This window comes from Ornithorhynchus anatinus, chromosome 4 (assembly GCF_004115215.2).
Source record: "Ornithorhynchus anatinus isolate Pmale09 chromosome 4, mOrnAna1.pri.v4, whole genome shotgun sequence".
Classification (NCBI taxonomy): domain Eukaryota; kingdom Metazoa; phylum Chordata; class Mammalia; order Monotremata; family Ornithorhynchidae; genus Ornithorhynchus; species Ornithorhynchus anatinus.
In genome coordinates, this window is record NC_041731.1 from 18070528 (window position 1) to 18091659 (window position 21132).

At 42.9% G+C, this 21132-nt stretch overlaps 1 protein-coding gene across 1 annotated transcript in view; it reads right to left on the reverse strand.

The window, feature by feature from the left end:
- The window catches only part of ADCY1 (adenylate cyclase 1), a 333336-nt gene that overhangs the window by 84239 nt on the left and 227965 nt on the right, over positions 1 to 21132 (reverse strand). Inside the window, 3 exon segments of the mRNA XM_029062682.2 lie at positions 334 to 590; positions 5166 to 5255; positions 19128 to 19212. Coding sequence (XP_028918515.1) covers positions 334 to 590; positions 5166 to 5255; positions 19128 to 19212 — 432 coding nt within the window.

The window sequence follows — 21132 nt, forward strand, 5'->3', positions numbered from 1 at the left end:
AATGTTTGTCTCTCCCTCTAGAATGCAAGCTGGATGTGGGCAGGGAATTAGTCTACAAACTCTGTTATATGGTATTTTCCAAAGTGTAGTAAAGGAATGTGCACACAGTAAGTGCTCAATAAATGCAGTTGATTTATTGGGAATGGGAAACATTTCTGGAAAAAAGATATGTTTCAGTTCACTAATGTGGAGAAGAGTTCCTAACAAAGGTATATCCTTAATGGCTACATATTTTCTTAATAGCCGCACCTACAGTTAAATTGAATCATCCAGCAACCCCCTGCAATTCAATAAAATAGAACACTAATGACAGATTCCATAAAGCCCACTTACCCCAGTGCTTTCCTGAACCCGCTGAGTTCCAGAACAAGAATGTACAAAATTGTCACACAAAACAGAAGGATCATTTTTGGCAGTGAAGAAACACGTAGAAATATTGCCAGGGTCAAAGTCCCCACAACACAGGAGAGGAATGCATAATGAACAGTACTGCAGGGAAGTTCGTTCATCGTTTCATTTTTGCCTTCCGAGGAAATGATAACTATGGAAGTGCTGGAATTCCTATTCCAAACCGAAGGCATACAACCCACCTGAAGAAGGAGAGCACATGTTTGAGCAGTTAAATACAGTTAGGTTACCCTATTTCTAATATATGGTTCATGATAACAGTAATGGTAATGATAATAATAATAATGCAAGTTGCTGGAATTAGAACCCAGGTCCTCTGGCTCCCAGACCATTGCCATTCCCATTTCGCCACATGGCTTTTATAATACCATTGATTTATTGATTAATGCCCTTACTTCTTGATACTGATTTCTAAATAGCTTCTTATATAACTGCAATCGGAGTCTGCCATTTGACACGCTACAGAGAGGCCTCAGCCAATAACAAACAAGTTACTGTTATTTTAAAGACTATAGGACTCGAAGGAGTCGGGGATTCTGCTACTCTCAGAATGCCTCTTGAAAATGATGGCCCAGCTCTCAAGCTCAGTAACAAAAATGCCATCACAACCTATAAAATGAATCTAATTTCAGAAAACGTAGTTTCCAAAACGCACATTTAGTAGACTAAAGCTACCTTTCTGAGCACGTGATTTTCAAGACAACTGAGCTCTCTGATAGTCTGGGAAACAGCATGGCTCAGTGGAAAGAGCCCAGGCTTGGGAGTCAGAGGTCATGGGTTCAAATCTCGGCTCTGCCACTTGTCAGCTGTGTGACTGTGGGCAAGTCACTTCACTTCTCTGTGCCTCAGTTACCTCCTCTGTAAAATGGAGATTTAGACTGTGAGCCTCATGTGGGACAACCTGATTACCCTGTATCTTCCCCAGCACTTAGAAAAGGCTCTGCACATAGTAAGCACTTAACAAATACCAACATTACTATTATTATTATTATTACCAGCTGTATATTGAAAGTAAATGCAGGTATTATTTGCAGGTCCTCTCTCATGTCAAGACATAGCTGGGGTCTTGTTTTTGTCTGTCTGTCTCCCCCGATTAGACTGTGAGCCCGTCATTGGGCAGGGATTGTCTCAGTTGCCGAATTGTACATTCCAAGCACTTAGTACAGTGCTCTGCACATAGTAAGTGCTCAATAAATACTATTGAATGAATGAATGTTTCCTCCACTTCAAAGTCTTCCTTTGCCCTCTCTTTGAAATTTCCTGACTGCCTTGATTAGAGCAAATAAAACATATTTCAATTTAGCATTAGATAATGATAGCATAGACAATAACAGCTTTTAATAATAATAATAATAATGTTGGTATTTGTTAAGCGCTTACTATGTGCCGACCACTGTTCTAAGTGCTGGGGTAGACACAGGGGAATCAGGTTGTCCCACGTGGGGCTCACAGTCTTAATCCCCATTTTACAGATGAGGGAACTGAGGCACAGAGAAGTTAAGTGACTTGCCCACAGTCACACAGCTGACAAGTGGCAGAGCTGGGATTTGAACTCATGAGCCCTGACTCCAAAGCCCATGCTCTTTCCACTGAGCCACGCTGCTTCTTTTCAGTGTGTAAGGACAAAGTGCCTGTTTGCTGAAGATGGTATGAAAGATAATATTTAAAAATGAATCCATCTCTACTATTTACTGAGGAGCTGCGCGTGTAGCAGAGTACTCCTATGTGCTTGGGAGAGTTCAGAAGGATTAGTACATGTGATCATCGCTCAAGATTGTAAACTCCCTGAGGGGAAGGGACAGCAAAATAAAGAAAAGTAAAATAAATTTTTACTTATCTAAAATTTAAGTAATAAATTGTATTTATTATTAACATTATTTTATTATTATTATTATTATTATTATATAGGGGGTGGGGGGAGGATGCGTTATGAGCTTAGGTGATGCTGAGGTGGGAGGTTGGGGATTAGTCAAAAAAGGCCTCTAGAGATGTAATTTAGGAAGGACTTTTAAGAAGGCGTCTGCTGGATGTGGAGAAGGAGAGAGTTAAAGGCACAAGGGGGATATGAACTAAAGGTCAACAAAGAGAAAGATGAAAGTCATAGATATAATTAGGTGGGCTTAAGTGAAAGAAAGAGTGCAAGCTGGGATACAGTGGGAGAAATGAGTGGATCAGTAGGAGGGAGAGAGATGATTGACTTAAAGCCACTTTTCAGGAGTTTCTGCTGGATTCATAGCAGAGGGGGAAACCTTCAGAGGCTTTTGAGGAGTGGGGAAAGCTTCAGCATAGCTCAAAGTGAATGGGCCTGGGAGTCAAAGGACTTGGGTTCTAATTTCCTCCACTTGTCTGATGTGTGAAGTCACTTCACTTCTCTATGCCTCAGTTACCTCATCTGTAAAATGGGGACTGAATCTTCTTCCTTCCTACTTAAACTGTGAGCCCCTCATGGGAAAAGGAACTGTGGCCAACCTAATCATTTTGTATCTACCCCGGTGTTTAGAATAATGCTTGGGACATAGAAGGCTCTAAATGAGCACCATCTAAAAAACTGAAGCATATTATTTTTGAAAAACAATCCAGGTAGCAGAAGTATGTGTGGGGATGGGAAAGAGTGGAAAAAGGGAGGTTAGGAAGGGTCTGATATAATAGATTGGGATATGACTTTTAACCAACATGGTGGCACTTGGGATGGAGAGGACGGGGCAGATTCTGGAAATGTAGTGGAGGAAAAATCAACAAGATATGGTGACAGCTTGATGATGGGGGTTGAAAGAGAGGGAGGAGTCGTGGACAATGCCAAGGTTGAGAGCTTAAAATGCTGGGAGGATGGTGGAGTTGCCAACAGTGATGGGAAGAGGAGGAGGCTGGGGAGAGGATTTGGAGGGTTTGGGAGAGAAGATGAGGAGTTCAGTTTGGGACCTGATGAAGTGAGGTGTCGGAGAGCAGTTCATATGGAAATATCCTGGAGGCAGGCGAAGATGAGAGATTGCATAGAAGGAGCGAGGTCATGGCTAGTGAGGTATATTTGGGAGCCTACGAGCGTGAATGTAGATCGAAAAGCAAAGTGGAACCGGAATGGAGAATGGAAGGATAATGACGATCAGGAAGGAGGCAGAGGAAGACTCAGCAAGAAGGACTTATTCATGTTAGAATTCGTTAGACTCTCCTGGGAGTCAGGAGACCTGGTTTCTAATGCCACCTCCATAACTTGCCTGTTGTGTGACATTGGGTAATGCACCTAACTTCGCTGTGCCTCAGTTTTCTCATTTAATAATAATAATAATAATAATAAGTGCTTATTATGTGCCAGGCACTCTACTAAGCACTGGAGTGGATACAAGCAAATGGGGTTAGGACACAGTCCTGTCCAGCATGGGGCTCACAGTCTTAATCCCCATTTTACAGAGGAGGTAACTGAGGCACAGAGAAGTGAAATGACTTGCCCAACTCTTTTGGAGTGGAGTCTCCCAGGTGTTTAGTCCAGAGCTCTGCACACGGTAAGCACTCAATAAATACCATGGATTGGAAACGGAGGAAGTTAAGTCTGGAATCATTGGTGGAAACAATGGACATGGAAGTCAATGAGGGAGAAGAAATAATTTTGCTGAGGGGAGGAAAGGACAGAGGGGCTAGAATAGGCAAAGATGAATTTGAAACAGATGACTAAAATACCATATTGACATAGGTACACTAAAATTAATTCCAAATAATTCATAATTAGTACAAACTGACACTGGGATTTGATCATGTACTTTAGTTTTAGTTTAGCTTTTACTGCTTTTTCATGTATTTATGTTGTTTTAGACATTTTGGATTTTAGGAATTGAACGCGTTGAGATATACTGTATTATTTTCTACTAAAACTAAATTAGCCTCCTTTCTCTTTAATACTTTACTTTCGTGGTCCCAATTAAGAGGGCTAACCAAGGTATAGCAGTATGTACAATCCATGGCAAGGATAGTTGTGTTCAAAGGCACTGCTCAGTGAAGGAGATGATGAGCTGGGAATAAAATCTATGTCTCCCAATCCCTAGAATTTTCCAGTAGAGGATCAAGCTCTCTAAAACCATCCACATTATCACCAGTATATGTCAAGGTTTGGCCAGCTTATGTAACATCATCACAGTAAAAATAATATTAATGGCATTTGTTAAGCACTTACTATGTGCCAGGCACTGTTCTAAGCCCCAGGGTAGATACTATGTAATCAGGTTGTCCCACTCGGCGCTTACAGTCTTAATCGCCATTTTCCAGATGTGGTAACTGAGGCCCAGAGAAGTGAAGTGACTTGCCCAAAGTCACACAGCTGACAAGTGGCCGAGGCAGGATTAGAACCCACGACCTCTCCTGAGCCCGGGGTCTTTCCACCAAGCTATATCACAGATAATTCCCTGCCATGCAATGTATTCCCACTGGTTCAGTGCTAGGGATTGAAAGCCATTTCAACACACTGGAGGACATTCTGCGGTCCTTAACTGTTGGTATAGAAAAGTCTTAACTTTATGGAAATCTCATAAAGACTAGAAGCCAATCAGGTATTTTCCTCATATTTGAAATTCCTTTTAATATCTAATTTTCACTGAGTATTAAAATGAAGGGTGATCTTCCAAATGAAAGGGGGCATAACTGATCGAATGTCTCAGAAGGGAAAGCTAAGGAGTGACTGGTGTAAAATAAAAGTGGGCAACCAATTCATAGTAAACTGCTTACAACGGACGTGCACTTTTACTTTGGATTTTACCATTTTAAATACTCACCACGCATCCTTGAGCCACAGAATAAATTAAGATCGCAATAAAAATACACAAAGTGGTACGGATTTGAATTGTCAGGCATCCTGGAAAACACTAAAAAGAAAATGTAAACACACTTATGGACCTTTATACTTTTGACCTTAGCGTTCAGTTTTCTAAAGAAGGAAAAACTATGGTGAATACAGTAACCTCACTTTTCTGGACTCGTGCATTATCCTTATCTCTGGAGATCCCTAGTAACTTCCCCATCCCTCTGTTTACAATAGACGATAAGGAAAACTTTCCAGTCTTTCTCCTCTGAACTTTAGCAGCACTTTTCCCAGGAAGACTCGGAGGGCTGGGGGCTGAAGGTATTGGCTTGATCAAGGAAAGGGAGAAGCCCAAATAGAACAAGGGTTAGGAGCAGATCAAAGATCAATTTTCTCATGGAGTCCTCTTCAAATATCCCTACCCACCCCCGCCAAAAAAAACCAAACACACAAACACACATACACACACCACAAATCCTCACTCTCCTGACTTTATTCTAAGCTTTTTTTCCCGGGTTGTGGCTGAGCGTGATTTCAATCACTTGACATTCACCCCTTCACCCCCCAGTAATAGAGCACTCCCACCCACTCTCCCATTTGTCTTGTCTGTATTGTATTTCAACGTCTTGTCTCCCCCTCCAGACTGAAAGCTCCTTATAGGAGGGGATCATGTCTCCCCATTCCAGTGTACTGTACTCTCCCTAGCACTTGGTACTGTGTCCTTCATATAATAATAATAATGATATTGGGACTTTACAGGGTAGTCAGGTTGTCCCACGTGAGGCTCACAGTTAATCCCCATTGTACAGATGAGGTAACTGAGGAACAGAGAAGTGAAGTGACTTGCCCACAGTCACACAGCTGACAAGTGGCAGGGCTGGGATTTGAACCCATGACCTCTGACTCCCAAGCCCGGACTCTTCCCAATAAGCCATAAACTATTCAATAAGCACCAAGCCCAGGCTCTTTCCACTAAGCCACAAAGCGCTCAATAAGCACCACCGACTGAGATCCACCTCTTCCAAAAACCAAAATAGGTTTATCATTAGGACTTCTTGAAATATGGGGCACACTCACTTATCTACTGAAATTATAATAAAGACAAACACAAATAAGGAAAATCCACAGATAATCCCAACAACAAATTATGTCTGGGTTTTTTTGGGAACAGATTTTTGAAGAGGACTCCATGAAAAAAAATTTTTTTCCAAAATACCCACACATAAGACATAACCAGGCATCAGTTTCAAAATTATTTCCTAAAAACCTTCTTTCTAGGACCGCTTCCACAGCAAAGCAAAACCAGAGGCTTTATCATTCATATACCTCCTTTCCTTGAGAAGGAGGTTTCAGTGAAGAAGACAAGCTCAGACAAGAAGCAAAAGTCAGGCTGAAAAAATAATTCACAAACCAAACAATCAGTCTCATTAATCTAGATTGGACCTAGTTGGACTAAATAGTTCATGACTGTTTAGATCTCTGAGAAAAAAAAAAGTTACATATCATATATATTTCTGGAAATGATTTTTTTGAAACAGCTGACAAATGACTTGTTCTGTGGATGATTTCATCTGTCTGAGTTTGAAATGCTTTTCATCAGATTCTTTTCAATAGAGAAGCAGCGTGGCATAGCGGAAAGAGCCTGGGCTTGGGAGTCAGAGGTTGTGGGTTCTAATGCCGACTCCGCCACTAATCAGCTGTGTGACTCTGGGCAAATCACTTGACTTCTCGGTGCCTCAGTTAACTCAACCGTAAAATGGGGATTAAGACTGTGAGCCCCATGTGGGACCACCTGATTATCCTGTATCTACCCCAGCGCTTAGAACAGTGCTCGGCACATAATAAGCGATTAACAAACGCCATCATCATTATTATTTTTAGATCCTCTCTTGTAGGGGTAACTGTTGACTCATTATGAAAACTGCAGAGAGACAATAGTGTTTTTAAATTTAATTGCCTTTAGTTAAAGAACTACCTTGCAGATTTCTTTTTCCACTGGCATTCTTGAACAATTATTTTGAAATAGTCAAACCTCTCTAGGTGGTTCAAGAAATAAACATTTTCAAATAAAATCTAGACAGCAAATTAATTTAATCCCCCCTAGATCTGAAGAGTGTTTAAGAGACATCGTGTTCTCTGTTGCTTAAATTAGCTCACAACCATTTCACATGCTGAGATTTTAAGCAACAAAAGATAACTGCTGACTTTAGAGTATAAATATTTTTTATGACAAAACCTCCATGATGACTCAATGAGAAAGGCTCTGGAACAAAGGATTTAAAAAGCCCTTTCCCTTGTCCGCCAAGAAGATTGAAATCAGCACACAGCAATTAAATAGAATATACAGTATTGGAGATGCTTCGAGCACATCGGGTATTCTGCTGATACTTGCATTTGATATTCAAAACTAAAATCTGATTCCACTCCACTTCTTTCTTCCAAATCTAGTCCAACTTCACACTGAAATTCTCCTCGCCTTCCTATGAATTTTGCTCTCCCGAAGGAAGACACGCAGGAAAAACACAAGAGAATTTTGTCATTTGAAGTTAACATATTCATGCCAAACTCTAGGAGAGTGGGTGGTTAATTAAAGTCATCTCAGTGCGAAGTTGATTTGGGGAAAAGGAGAAAAAGAATTAAAGAACCACCAGCTTTTCAGTAAGTGCTTTAAAACATTCATGCGAGATAACTCTTGGAACAGGAAAATTGATTCTGGTTTAAAGTCTCAAGAGAACAATGAAAGCTGAAGGAAACCGGGCAAGTAATTTACATGTGAAATCTATGCCAGCAAGCAATCTGATGTGAATTTTACTTTTGCCAGTTTTTAAGTGGATGGGTCCCTTGGACAAGGCCCTGACATGCTGCTGACCCCAACTCTGAGCCAAGCCCTCTGGTTCCCAGAAGCTGGGATGTGGAGATGAGAAGCTGGAGCCCCTGGGAGATCACACCTAGGAAATTATCAGGCCGCTCAGTACGTAAACCTTACCCCAGCCTCAGCTAACTACAGCGGGATGTGGTATCAAGTATGAACGATGACAGAAAACCTGTCAGTTCTACCTCCAAAAGTCTGGAATTCGCCCTTTCCGCTCCTTACAAACTTACTCCCATGCTGATCCAAGGACTTACCATATCCCACCCTGACAACTTCATCGACCTCCTCATAAACCCCGCTGCCTCCAGTCTCTCCCCTCTCCAGTCCACACTTCACTCTCCTGTCCATTTCACTCTTCTGAAAAAAGATTTCTAGTCTTATCTCCCCACTCCCCCGAAATCTCCCATGTTTGCCTACCATACGAAACAGAAATTCGATACGATCAGCTTTAAGGCGCTCTATAAACTCCCTCCCTTCTACCTTACCTTGATGTTCTCCTACTACAACCCAACCTTTCCACTCCACTTCTCTAAACCCTGTATTTCAATATTGTCGATCCCACTGCCAAGGCCTTACTCATATTCTCCCTGAGGCTTGGAATTCCCTCCACTTCATAACCAAGAGTCCACCATTTTCCGCACCTTCACAACCTTCCTAATGCCACATCTCCTCCAAGAAGACTCCACACTAAATCCTCATTTCTCCTGTCCATCCTCCCCTCTAAAACCAAAGGCATTTCTCAAAAATGCAGATGTGTCATCAACGGCTGAATTGTGGGCTGTTTTCCCAAAGATTTACACTCAATTTGTTAGCTGCCATTCCAGGACCCATTCCGACATGCTGACTGAGCCCCATTGGTAAGCACCCCACCATTTCTCTCCTCTTTATTCCCCACCCATGTTCCTTGGGCCTTCCCTGCTCCCACGTACCCAAATTGTTATTCCCCTCCTCCCCATCCTCCCTTGTGGCAGAGGGAGAGGTGGCCACAGCCCCTAGATAAATTCACTAATTTGAACCGAATCCCCAACAGTGACTCAACGTAATCTTGGGGATAGGGTCTGCAGAACCTCAGCTTTGTCAGCAATTAGTCCATGATGTATCTCTGGACGGTGCTTATCGTGGAGTGCTTAGAAACTGCACTTAAATTTTGGTTCCACTGTTGAAAAGCTCAAAAATCAGAGACATAAAGAACCTAAGCCTATACTGGGATAAATGATGTGCAATCAGGTGGAAGAAGAGAGTCTGACCCTGGATTTTTCTCTACAGCTCTTCCAGGGAACAGCAGACTCACTGTCTGCCTTCTCCTCATCACTGTCCACATTCCTCCAAACTCTCCTGTGGGGCAGGCCGTAAGACACTAGGTTAAGCCAGTGGAAAAAACTCAAGTGCATATCTTGGAAGATGCATCTTAGTGCTCACCCTGGCAGTGTGAGTAAAAATGAAAAGGGATTTTGTTCGCTTCAAGCTCTTTTGAGCTACAAAAATGCATGCTGATGGAGAATTGGTCTGATGTCAAAATCATTATGTAAAAATGGAATTGATGCTCTGCATCTGCACAGTTGGATGCTAGAAACATGTTTCAAAAGTATAACGGGAACAAAGATGAAAATGACAACTCTACCGTCTATACAAAGAAAGGAAACAAAAGGAGACCAAATAACCCTGGGACATCAATGTCTTGCAGGTGACAAGTTTGAGCTCAAAGAGAAACTAATTTTATATTCAAACTTTAGAAAGACATTTTATAATTCACCATCTGAGCCTTTTTTCCCAATAGGTCAGCAAGAAGAGCCATTCTCTTACTTTTGTGAATGGGGGAAGCGTTTAAACTACCTAGGGAACTTTTACAGTCAAATGTCAACAGCAATAATAATAATAACATCGGTATTTGTTAAGTGCTTGCTATCTGTCAAGCACCCTACTAAGCCATGAAGTAGACACCGAATAATGAGGTGGGACACAGTCCCTGACCTATACAGGGTTTCTCGTTTAAGTAGGAGGGAGAACAGCAACTGAAGCACCATTTTACAGGTGAGGGAACTGAGGCACAGAGAAGTTAAATGACTTGCGCAAGGTCATTTGGCAGGCAGGTGGTGGATCAGGATCAGAACCTAGGTCCTCTGACTCCCAGGTCCATCTTCTTTCACTCTGCTAGATATAAAAACTAAGTGGGAGGAAAATTTTAAAGTCACCTGGCCTGATGACCCAGCTACTTAAAGTCTATAGTAACAAGCCCTGAAACAAACATTGAAAAAAATCTAACCTTTCCCTCCCATTCTCTTGGTCTCAGTCAGATAGAAACCCAAACAATTCAAGGATTTTTTGGAATAAAAATTCTACGCTGTTCACATTTCATTTCATGCTCAGACAAGAAAATTCACAGATCATTTGGGTGTAATTCATTCTCTGAGAATTGCAGAGGAGACAAAGTAACATACTAACAAATGAAGTATTGTTCTATCAACTTTGTCCTTTCGTTTAATTTAAATAATAAGCTCCTGATAAATGTGGTACGATGGTTTGATAAACCAGACACAGGGGCTGGGTCTGACTTGATTATCTTACTCCCAGTGCCTAATATAATGAGTGGCACATAAGAAGCACTTAAGAAATATCACAATTAATATGATGATTATTAATAATGTCCATCATAGCACATTCATCACAGAAGTTAAGAAGCACATTGAGCCATATCAGCAGACCAAAATGTTCATTTTCAAAGCGGTACACTTTATTTGGCAATGAAGTAGCGTGTCCTAGTGGAGAGAGCCCACGCCTGGAAATCAGAGGATTTGGTTTCTAATCCCGGCTCCTCCACTTGTCCGCTGTGTAACCTTGGGAAAGTCACTTAGCTTCTCTGGGCCTCATCTGTACGATGGAGATTAGTACCTACTCCCTTCCTACTTAGACTGTGAGCCCCATATGGGACAGAGACTGCGTCCGCCCTGATCACTCTGTACCTACCCCAGTGCTTAGTACAGTGCTTGGCACCAAAAGTACATACTTAATAAGTACCGTAAAAAAAAAAAATGAGACCTGGCCTAACCATTCAAAGTCCCACGTAATAGTCTACCACATGAATCCTTTGTGGTCTTGATCTGACACTGATTGAGAAACTATTTGCTTTCTGGGAAGGATGACAATTTCTTTGTGCAACTGAAACGTAACTAAATGGAAATTTCAATGTAGTTTACTCAATTCTGACTGGACTTAGCCATCCATGGCATACGTACTCTCCATAAGGGGGTAATACGAAAGGAACAGTGGCAAAATAAAAGAAGTCATCCATGGCTTCTCAGCTAAGCCGTGGAATAGAAGTTGGGGGGTTCACCCTGCCGCTAGCCTAATATGGCATTTGCTAGGCGACAGCAGTCCTTTTTACATGGAGAAATCTGACCATGCGGTCCCTTCTGTTGGGGTGTCAGGTGAAGCATTCTCTGCATGGGATTTCTACCTGTCAAGAGAAGGGCTTCTTCCCATTTGCCCTCTTTGCCCTTTGATCTGTATCAGTCAAGTTTATCATTGTTCTTTATGTCATTATGTGCCTCACTGCCAAAAGAAATCCTAATTATGAACTGTAACAGGACAGCCTAGGAAATAGCTCATCAAATTCTCATAAGTAATTAAGTGGGCAAATGGGTCAGGACCCATGCAATCCGGGAATGTCTTAATTAGTCCTCATTTATGGATATCGCCACACAGCTTCTACATATTTCCTGTATCCCTCTTCACTATTCACATTCAATCCAGGCAAACCTCATACCGTACGCTCAGGACCTGCTGCAAATTTAACAATCTGGAATATTTAGAAACATAAGTAGACTGCATAAGCTATCACTAAGAACAAGACAATGTTCTTAGACATTATCTTCCATTTGTTATGTTTTTACTTTAGGCAGTGCTTTGTTTTGTTTTTAATGGTATTTGGCAAGTGTTTACTACTCGCTGGGCACAGCAGAGCTTAGAACAGTGCTCTGCACATCATAAAGAATTAACAAATGCCATCATCATCATTATTATTATTACTAAGCACTGGGGTGGAGACAAGCGAATCAAGTTGGACAAAGTCCATGTCCCACATGAGGCTCACAGTTTTAATCCCCATTTTACAGATGAGGTAATTGAGGCAAAGCTAAGTGACTTCCCCAAGGTCACCCAGCAGACAAGTGGCAGAGCCAGACCTAGAATCCAGGTCCTTCTAACTCCCAGGCAATGCTGCTTCTCAAGTGTTATTACGCTTCTAACAGTTCTACAATTGTTTGAAATCAAAGACAATTACTTCCACTACAAGTGATATTTTAAATTTTCCATTTTCGTTACATACCTCGAGATTGCAATATTGAAATTCACATGCAATTGCTATGAAATTAACCACGAGACTGAACTGAAACAATGGAAGTCAGAGAAGTGCTGAGTATTCAGAGAACATTTTAGACTACAGGGAAACTATCGTTAATTTGATACAACATTTTTCATCCTTTCATCCTTTGAAAATTTGAAAAGTGAAGTTTCATCCTTTGAAAATTTTATAATTCTTCAGGATTTATGAAGTTTTACTGTAGTGAATGATCTTCCTTCCAGTGTACAATTCATGACCTGGAAATAAATGATGTTGTACTTGGAGAGATGCATAAACTGAAATCATATCATGCTAAATGGTACCTTTTATAAAAACAACAGGGAATGGAACTAAGGCCTCAGGGAGAATTGTGTCCCAATTCACTAAGTATTTTTGAATTTTTTATGCTGGGCTAGATGTTACATTTTGCATTACAATTAAAACGAATTTAATTTAATCACAGACTCTCAAGGCCAGGGAAACTGTCTAAATCTATGGGTAAAATAGGCAGATTAATGGTTGTTGTTAGATTTTTAAAGAAACAGCTTGTATTGATCAATATGATCGCACTTAAGAAATGTATGCAGCAATTTATGGTTCAATGACCAAAAGTTTTCCTTTTTGATATATACAATAATGCTGGAAAATGACCATTTATATATATATTAATGTCCATCTCCCCCTCTAGACCGTGAATTTGTTGTGGTCAGAAATGTCTCCATTTGTTGCTATATTGTACACTTCCAACTGATTAGTGCAGTGCTTTGCACACAGTAAGGACTGAACACGACTGAATGAATGAACTCACAGGGAGGATTCAGCTAAAGGAGAGTGGGCAACTGCTGGATAAGAAGAACAGCCATTTTACATCAGCTGGGGTTAGTGGTCTTTGGAGAAGACATTCTCCACTTTGGGGATAGAGATTCGGCCCCCAAAGAGCGGGGTTCCCTCTGCAGTCAGGTGACACACTTCTCTGTGATGGGCAGGGCGCGGAAGGGAATTGTGAACTGGATCATCTGTGAATAAAGAGCACATCCCAGCGGATCAGAAGACCTGGGTTCTAACCCCAGCTCTCCTAGGTCCCTGCAGTGTGACCTGGGGCAAGTCACTTAACTTCTCTGGGTCTCAGTTTCCTCATCTGTACAATGGGGATTCAATTCCTGCTCTCCATCCTACTTAGACTGGGAGCCCCATGCGGTAGATGGATTGTGTCCCACCTGATTAACTTGTATAATAAGAATAATAATGCTGGTATTTGTTAAGTGCTTCCTATGTGCAGAGCACTGTTCTAGGCGCTGGGGTCATCAGGTTGTCCCATGTGAGGCTCACAGTGAAACTCCATTTTACAGATGAGGTAAATGAGGCACAGAGAAGTGAAGTGACTTGCCCAGAGTCACATAGCTGACAAGTGGCAGAGCCAGGATTTGAACCCATAACCTCTGACTCCCAAGCCCAGGGTCTTTCCACTGAGCCATGATGCTTCTCATCTACCCCAGTACTTAGAACAGAACTTGATACACCATAAACACTTAACAAATAACATCATCCGTCTGTCTCCCCCGATTAGACTGTGAGCCCGTCAATGGGCAGGGATTGTCTCTATCTGTTGCCGAATTGCCCATTCCAAGTGCTTAGTACAGTGCTCTGCACATAATAAGCACTCAATAAATACTACTGAATGAATGAATAAGCTCGATGTGGGCAGGAAATGTATCCATTTATTGTTATAGTGTATGCTCCCAACCACTTAGTAAAGTGCTCTGCACACAGTAAGCACTCAAAAAATACGATTAAATGAATGAATGAGCCAACAAATGACAAATAAGGAAATCCATCAGGAGAACTTGCAGGGAAATAAAAGGGCACTGGGTAAATGTGGGGTAGGGTTTTACCATGGAGCTTTATGTGCTAGGTTAAGGGAAAGGCCCTTTGGAAACCAGATTTTATATACAGTTGGTGGCTAATCAAGAATGTCACTGTTAAATTCATTTTTATTGCCAAGTTAAGGTCACTAAATCCAGAGTTCGGGCTCAAGGAAAGAGCATCTGAGGAGCTTGCCTCTCATAAACCACAATATTAAATGATAGAGTAGCCTGGGAGGGGGAACTCTCAGAAAACCAGCCTCTAAAAGGAAGACTGGCTACCTTACTACTTCAAAATTCCCTTGCCACTTGGGAGCTCATCTAGAAATCTAAGGGATAGTGGTAGCATAAGGGGAGAGGGAAGGGGAGGGGAAGGAAACATTTGGGGTTGCAATATGTGAGCCCTAAAAAACCTCCCCATTCCTTAAAATGAACAAAATGAGGGCTTAAAGATACTGGAGCACCTCTGGCTGCCTGAACTGGTGACTTCAGGGGATTTTCCCACCAGGAAAAGGCCTGGAGAGCATCCAGAATGATTATAGCGTATGCCGGGCCTTGTCCCAACACACCGTCATCCTTAGCACCTCCTTGGGGAGCTTGCCATAGGCTGATGGGTCTTTAAATGAGGGAGAGTGGCTCTGGGAGACATGGTCAGTAAAGCAGAAAATCAAATGGCTGACCAGGTCATGAGGGAGCAAGCCAAAATCCGGAGCACACAACTACCTGAATGGATTAGAGCAAATCTCTAAGAATTTGATAGCAAACTTTTCTTGAAAAGCCCCCTTCCTTGCAATTGCAAAAAGGGTTTTCAAATGGACGTTCCTTTTGCCCAGTGAAGACGGAGAAGCTGAGCACAGTAGGTTGACAGAGAGAAAAAGCAATGGATCACCATGAGTGCCTTATTTCATTTCAAACTAACTTAGAAAGTCAGGCAAGATTTTTAAAGTATGAATTTACAAACAATACTAAAATTATAAGAGAATAAGATGGAGGATTGGGAAATTGTCTTCACGAGCATGTGAATGGCAATTTGCTGGGATCTAAATGCTTATGATGAAAATCTATTGGTACAATTGAATCTTCTAGATTTCTAAAAGGAAAAGTTTCTTTTCTAGACTTCTGAAAGGAAAAGCGCTTAGTACGGTGCTCTGCACATGGTAAGCGCTCCGTAAATATGATCGAATGAATGACTGAATGAATGAAAAGCTGCAGCGTCGTCCCCGCGGTCCAAGGTGAGCCCCGCAGTGCAGAGAGGGGGTTCCAACCATCTGATGCCGCTCCTTTCCTTCCCCTTTGGCCTGCATCACCCAGTGAGGGCCTAAGTCGCCACCACTCTGGAGCACAGAGTTCAGAATGGGTCTCCATGCCCGCGTGCAGCGGCCACCCACTCTCTACCAGTCCTGGGGTTCAGCTTAGCTGTCTAACTGACTCCAGCAGCCCAGGACCGCTGGCCCCATCCCCCATACCCACCCCCAACACCCAGGGGTCATGGCGGGTCCCCCAGCCCTAGCCCTGGAGTGCAGCCCACTTCTGCTGCATGACACCTCCAACCGCCTGCCCTGGCACAGCCAGGGATTGACCCCTGAGCTGCGTGTTTCCCCAATGCCTTGGCATTTTGGGGGGATACCTGCTCCCCCCTGAACAGGCGACATGGCTCCAAGATGGCAGATGGGGGTACTTTGCTGTTTGATTATGAGTGAATCACTTCCCTTCTCTGTGCCTCAGTTACCTCATCCTTCAAACGGGGTTGGAGATTGTGAGCCCCATGTGGGACAGCAACCTGATTTGCTTGAATCCACCCAGCGCTTAGTCCAGTGCCCGCACATAGAAAGCGCTCAACAAATACCATAACTATGAGTATTATTAGAAACGGAGAGTAGGAGGAGGAGGGACTTTAACCCCGCTCGACCCCGCGCGGCTGCGTGCTGCCCGGCCCCTCCCTCCCATCCTTCCTTAGCATGCGCCTGAGGAAACTACTTCATCCGCTCACCCTCCGTGGTGTAAAAATGGCGACCAACTTCCTGATGCAAGAGAAAATCGGGTTTGACAACTTCAAGTATGACGAAGCTGAGAATAAGTTCTACGATGAATGGGCCGGTCAACGGCTCTTCCTGCCCCCAGGAGAATGAAGCCAGCATGATCCTCTGCTACAATGCCAGAGCCAGAGAGAATATCCATTCTTTCATTGAATAGTATTTAGTGAGCGCTTACTATGTGCAGAGCACTGTACTAAGTGCTTGGAATGTACAATTCGGCAACAGAGAGAGGCAATCTCTGCCCACTGACGGGCTCACAGTCTAATTGGGGGAGACAGACGGACAAAAACAAGACAACTTAATCACGATATCCAGAAATCTCTGGCCGGACCCACCCCATACACTCCTCTCCTCGGCCACCGCTCACTCCTCATGGTGCCTCGTTCTCGCCTGTCCCGCTGTCAACCCCTGGCCCATGTCCGACCACTGATCGGGAATGCCCTCCCTCCTCACATTCGCCAAACTAAATCTCTTCCCCTCTTCAAAGCCCTAATGAGAGCTCACCACCTCCAGGAGGCCTTCCCGGACTGAGCCCTCCCTTTCTCTCTGCCCCTCCTCCCCTCTCCATTCCCTCACTCCCTCACTCTGCTCTACCCCCTTCTCCTCCCCACAGCACTTGTGCGTATTTGTGTATATTATTTATTATTCTATTTGCTTTATCAATTACATGTATATCGCTATGATTCTATTTAGCTATTTTGATGGTATTGATGCCTGACTACTTGTTTTGTTGTCTATCTCCCCCTTATAAACTGTGAGCCCATTGTTGGACAGGGATTGTCTCTATCTGTTGCTGAATTGTACATTCCAAGCGCTTAGTCCAGTGCCCTGCACACAGTAAGCCCTCAATAAATACCACTGAATGAATGAATGACTGACTAAAGCGATGGCCAGGGACCACTGGGGACCGAGAGATGTCAAATCCCTGTTCAAGGGGCAGCGAGGAGTCTCGTCACCCGATCGATAGCACAGATACTGATGAGGTTTCGCCCCTGTGGGAGCTTCTTCAGGAGGGCCAAGGGAGCTGATTGTGTCAGCCATGGGTGGGTTTATGCAAACAAACAGACGTGTTAAAACCCCATCCGGGTAAATGGCCCCCGCTCAGTACATGGACCACTCTGTACCTGGGCGGGAGGCCGCGTGCTGCGCCCTCCCAGGAGGGAATGGGATTAAAGGGGCCTGACTTGGAGCAAGCTGGTCTCTGTGTTTTCGACGGTACACCTCACGGGGACTGGTAGCAAGCATATTTCTGAATTCACAGGTCTCAAACAGTCAAATACGAACTGTCCGGAGGTTTGAATTAATCATAATTATTCCTGTTGAGGATATATACTGTTCAGAAAGGTCAGCATAATAACATATCGTACTAAATTCTTGAAAAACCTATATACCAGAAATGCCTTCCCACTCTCCTTTTCTTTATCCATCCATTAAAGGCATCTGGCTCCCTACCCTGTCCTCCATGATCAGAACTGGATTTTGGCATCATCTGACTGTGAACTGGAATACTGCCAGGCTGGACTCTGAGCTTTTATCTCCCTCAGATGTCAAAACAAATGCCAACATTAGATTAAAGAGATTTATAATCTGTTTATCATTGTCTAAATCTGTGTGGGGCAGCAATGTGAATCTGCACAAGGCCAAACAAGTCTTCAGGGCCAAATCTTTTCGAGGACAGCTCCAGGAGAGCAAGGAGAAACTTTTCAGAGTCATGCCTCTAAGTCCACCCGGGGATCCACTCTTTCAGCCCATGGATTTTATTGACAGATATCTTAGATTTTCAGTTCTGTCATATCCCACCATCCCACTGAAGGTTGGTAGCAGAGCAAAAAGGATAGCGTGGAGCTTTCAGCATTCCTGGGGAATAGCTGAAAAACAGGCAGATGGCCTGATTAATCCTATAAACCATTAGAAACAAAACCTCTACTATAAATCCGCTACTACGTATATTTTCGCTGTTAAGAAACATGCAGCTTCAGGGTTTTATATTTTGTGATGAGATACAAGTTCTCACACACACTCTCTCATGCACACACACTCTCTCTCTCTTTCCCCCATCTCTCTCTCTTTTTCTCTCTCAGACTCAGTCTCACCACCCAGATGTCATCCTCTGGAGCCATCCAGGGCAGTGGGAGATAGGCTTCTGTCCGGTATCTGACTCTACTTTGGAAGCTCTGTTGTTGTTCAGGGCTAATCCCCAGGAGAAATATAGGCTGTTGTCAGAGCCTGCTTCCCAGGGGAAATCTGTGCAAAGTGGGATTCTGAGCACAACCTCCAGGATCATCAGCTCTAATGGGAAACTGGAGCTAAGCAAGTGCCAGAGACGGAAGGAGAAATACTCTTTCCCCTAGCCCTGCTCCTCCCCTCCTCTGGCCCTGCAGTGTCTGTCCTTCCTTACCCTTTCCTGCCGGAGGCTGGCAACCCGCTGTGGGCTCCCCAGAATCTACAAGTGGCCTGCCTGAAGTCCTGTGGCTTCACTTGCTTGAAGTATCTGGACGGGTTTTCACCGGGAGGATCCTGACTAGTTATTCTCCATGGTCGCTGACAGCTAAGCCTAAGAAAACACTACTTTCAGTGGAAGAGAGTCTAGGAAAAATACCTTCATATAAGGATAACGAAATACTGGAACAAGCTTCCAAAGGAAGCTGTGGAGTCTCCCTGCTTAGTTACTGTTAAAGAGAAAGCAGACACCTGCCTCTCTTGGGTGACTGAGTTCTTTACCTGCCTGAAAGCGGGGAGTTAAATCTGATGACCTTGTCTGTGATTCGGTTGGTAATAGGCTCGGACATTATTAATACAAATCACAAAGACAGGATTGTATATATACCTGTACTCTTGTGATGTGTAGGTACATGATGCAAGCCACAAGAAAACATATGCAGAACACCAGGAGGACAAGGACTATGGTATTCCTAGAAAAAAACAAAATATTAGTATTATATTCATCATTCAATACATTTATATCATATATTATATCAATCATTATATTGATTAAGTAGCATGTGTGGGACTCTAGCATGATCCATCAAGAATATGTTCAGTGAATTCTTGACAGGAAATTCTGGTACTTCTTAAGAGTTTATCACAGTGCACTGAAACGGCTGGGTGCTTAAAAAATGCTATTAGTTCTTCTAACTGGAATGGCAGGAAGGGAAATTTAAATCTTCCTTCTTTAATACTGGACCCATTTCATATTAATTCCTAAAATCACTACCATAAAACTAATTTCAGTACGACCTTGAAGAGATCGTTTTAAAGCCAGTTCTCTCATCTGGGGTAATACACCTCAATAACGATTTTTATCTTTTCATTTCAGTCTACATGCAATTTTTTATCCTGAATCTTAAAAGCATATTGGAGTCAAAAATATAGGAGTCACCCTGAACTGCTGTATGGAGAAAGTTAAATTTGACCTACTTAAGGTTTTGATCCAGTTTGCTGCTTGGAAGAAAACCTTCTCATTGTTCCTTTCCTCCTTTTTCCCATTCCAACTACCACTCTCCATCCTGCTCCACAATGAAATCAATTCTTTCTCCCCCAATGTAGAGTAGGATGAGAGACAACCCTGAAAAGAGAAGCTAGCACTCCTGGATTCCAGAGAGGAGGTGAACTTCTCTAATTCTCTAAGAAGAAGCGTGGCTTGGTGGAAAGAGCCCGGGCTTGGGAGTCAGAGGTCATGGGTTCAAATCCCCGCTCTGCCACTTGTCAGCTGTGTGACTGTGGGCAAGTCACTTCACTTCTCTGGGCCTCAGTTCCCTCATCTGGAAAATGAGGATTAACTGTGCACCTCATGTGGGACAATCCTGTATCTATCCCAGCACTTAGAACAGTGCTCTGCACATAGAAAGCGCTTAATAAATACCAACATTATTATTATTATTATTAATTCCTTCTCCTATGTCTTATTTCTCCATTGAGTTTACGAATGTAGCATGTTAGTGTGAACATTCTTGAATGCGTGCAACTTCCTTTAACCACTTTATCAAACACGTTCACTTTCTATTTCATTCTTTAGTTTTATGGTTATAGATAAAGAAGACTACTTTATTAACTTAATATCTAGTGGGTTAAATTTTTATTGTGTTTTAAAATGAAGCTGGAGTAACACATCAACATTTGATGTCCGTCTCCCCACTTGTAGACCGTGAGCCCATTGTGGGCAGGGATTGGATCTCTTTGTTGCCGAACTGTACAATCCAAGTGCTTAGAACAGTGCTCTGTACACAGTAAGTGCTCAATAAATACTATTGAATGAATGAATGAATTCCAAGTGCTTAGAACAGTGCTCTGCACACAGTAAGCACTCAATAAATATGATTGAATGAATGTGAGAAATTCTATGTAATTTTATGTGAGAAAATATAGCCTCAAGTAAAGAAAAAAATGCATTAATGTCCAGGCAGGAGCATGGAAAGACTTCATAGCCAAAAACCATGCCACCAGGCTGTTTGTGCTCTGTGCCTGATTCCAATACGCAGTACCTATGGAAGTTCCTCAGTTCTTTGAGCCTAAGACTCCTGATCCAGAAAGGTAACATATTCCCTCCCCGCTACGAGCTCACAGACTAGAGGCGAGGACAGATATTGATATAAATGAATAAATTACGGATACGAATGTAAGTGCTGCGGGGCTGAGGGTGGGACAAATATCAAGTGTATAAAGGGTGCGAATCTGAGAGCGATGCAGAAGGGAGAGAGTGGGGGAAAGGAGGGCTTCATCGGGGGAGACCCCTTAGAGAAGATGTGATCTTTATTAGGCTTTGAGGGTGGGGAGACGAGTGGGGTGGCGTCTATGGAAAGAGTTCCAGGCCAGAGGGAGGACGAAAGTGTCAG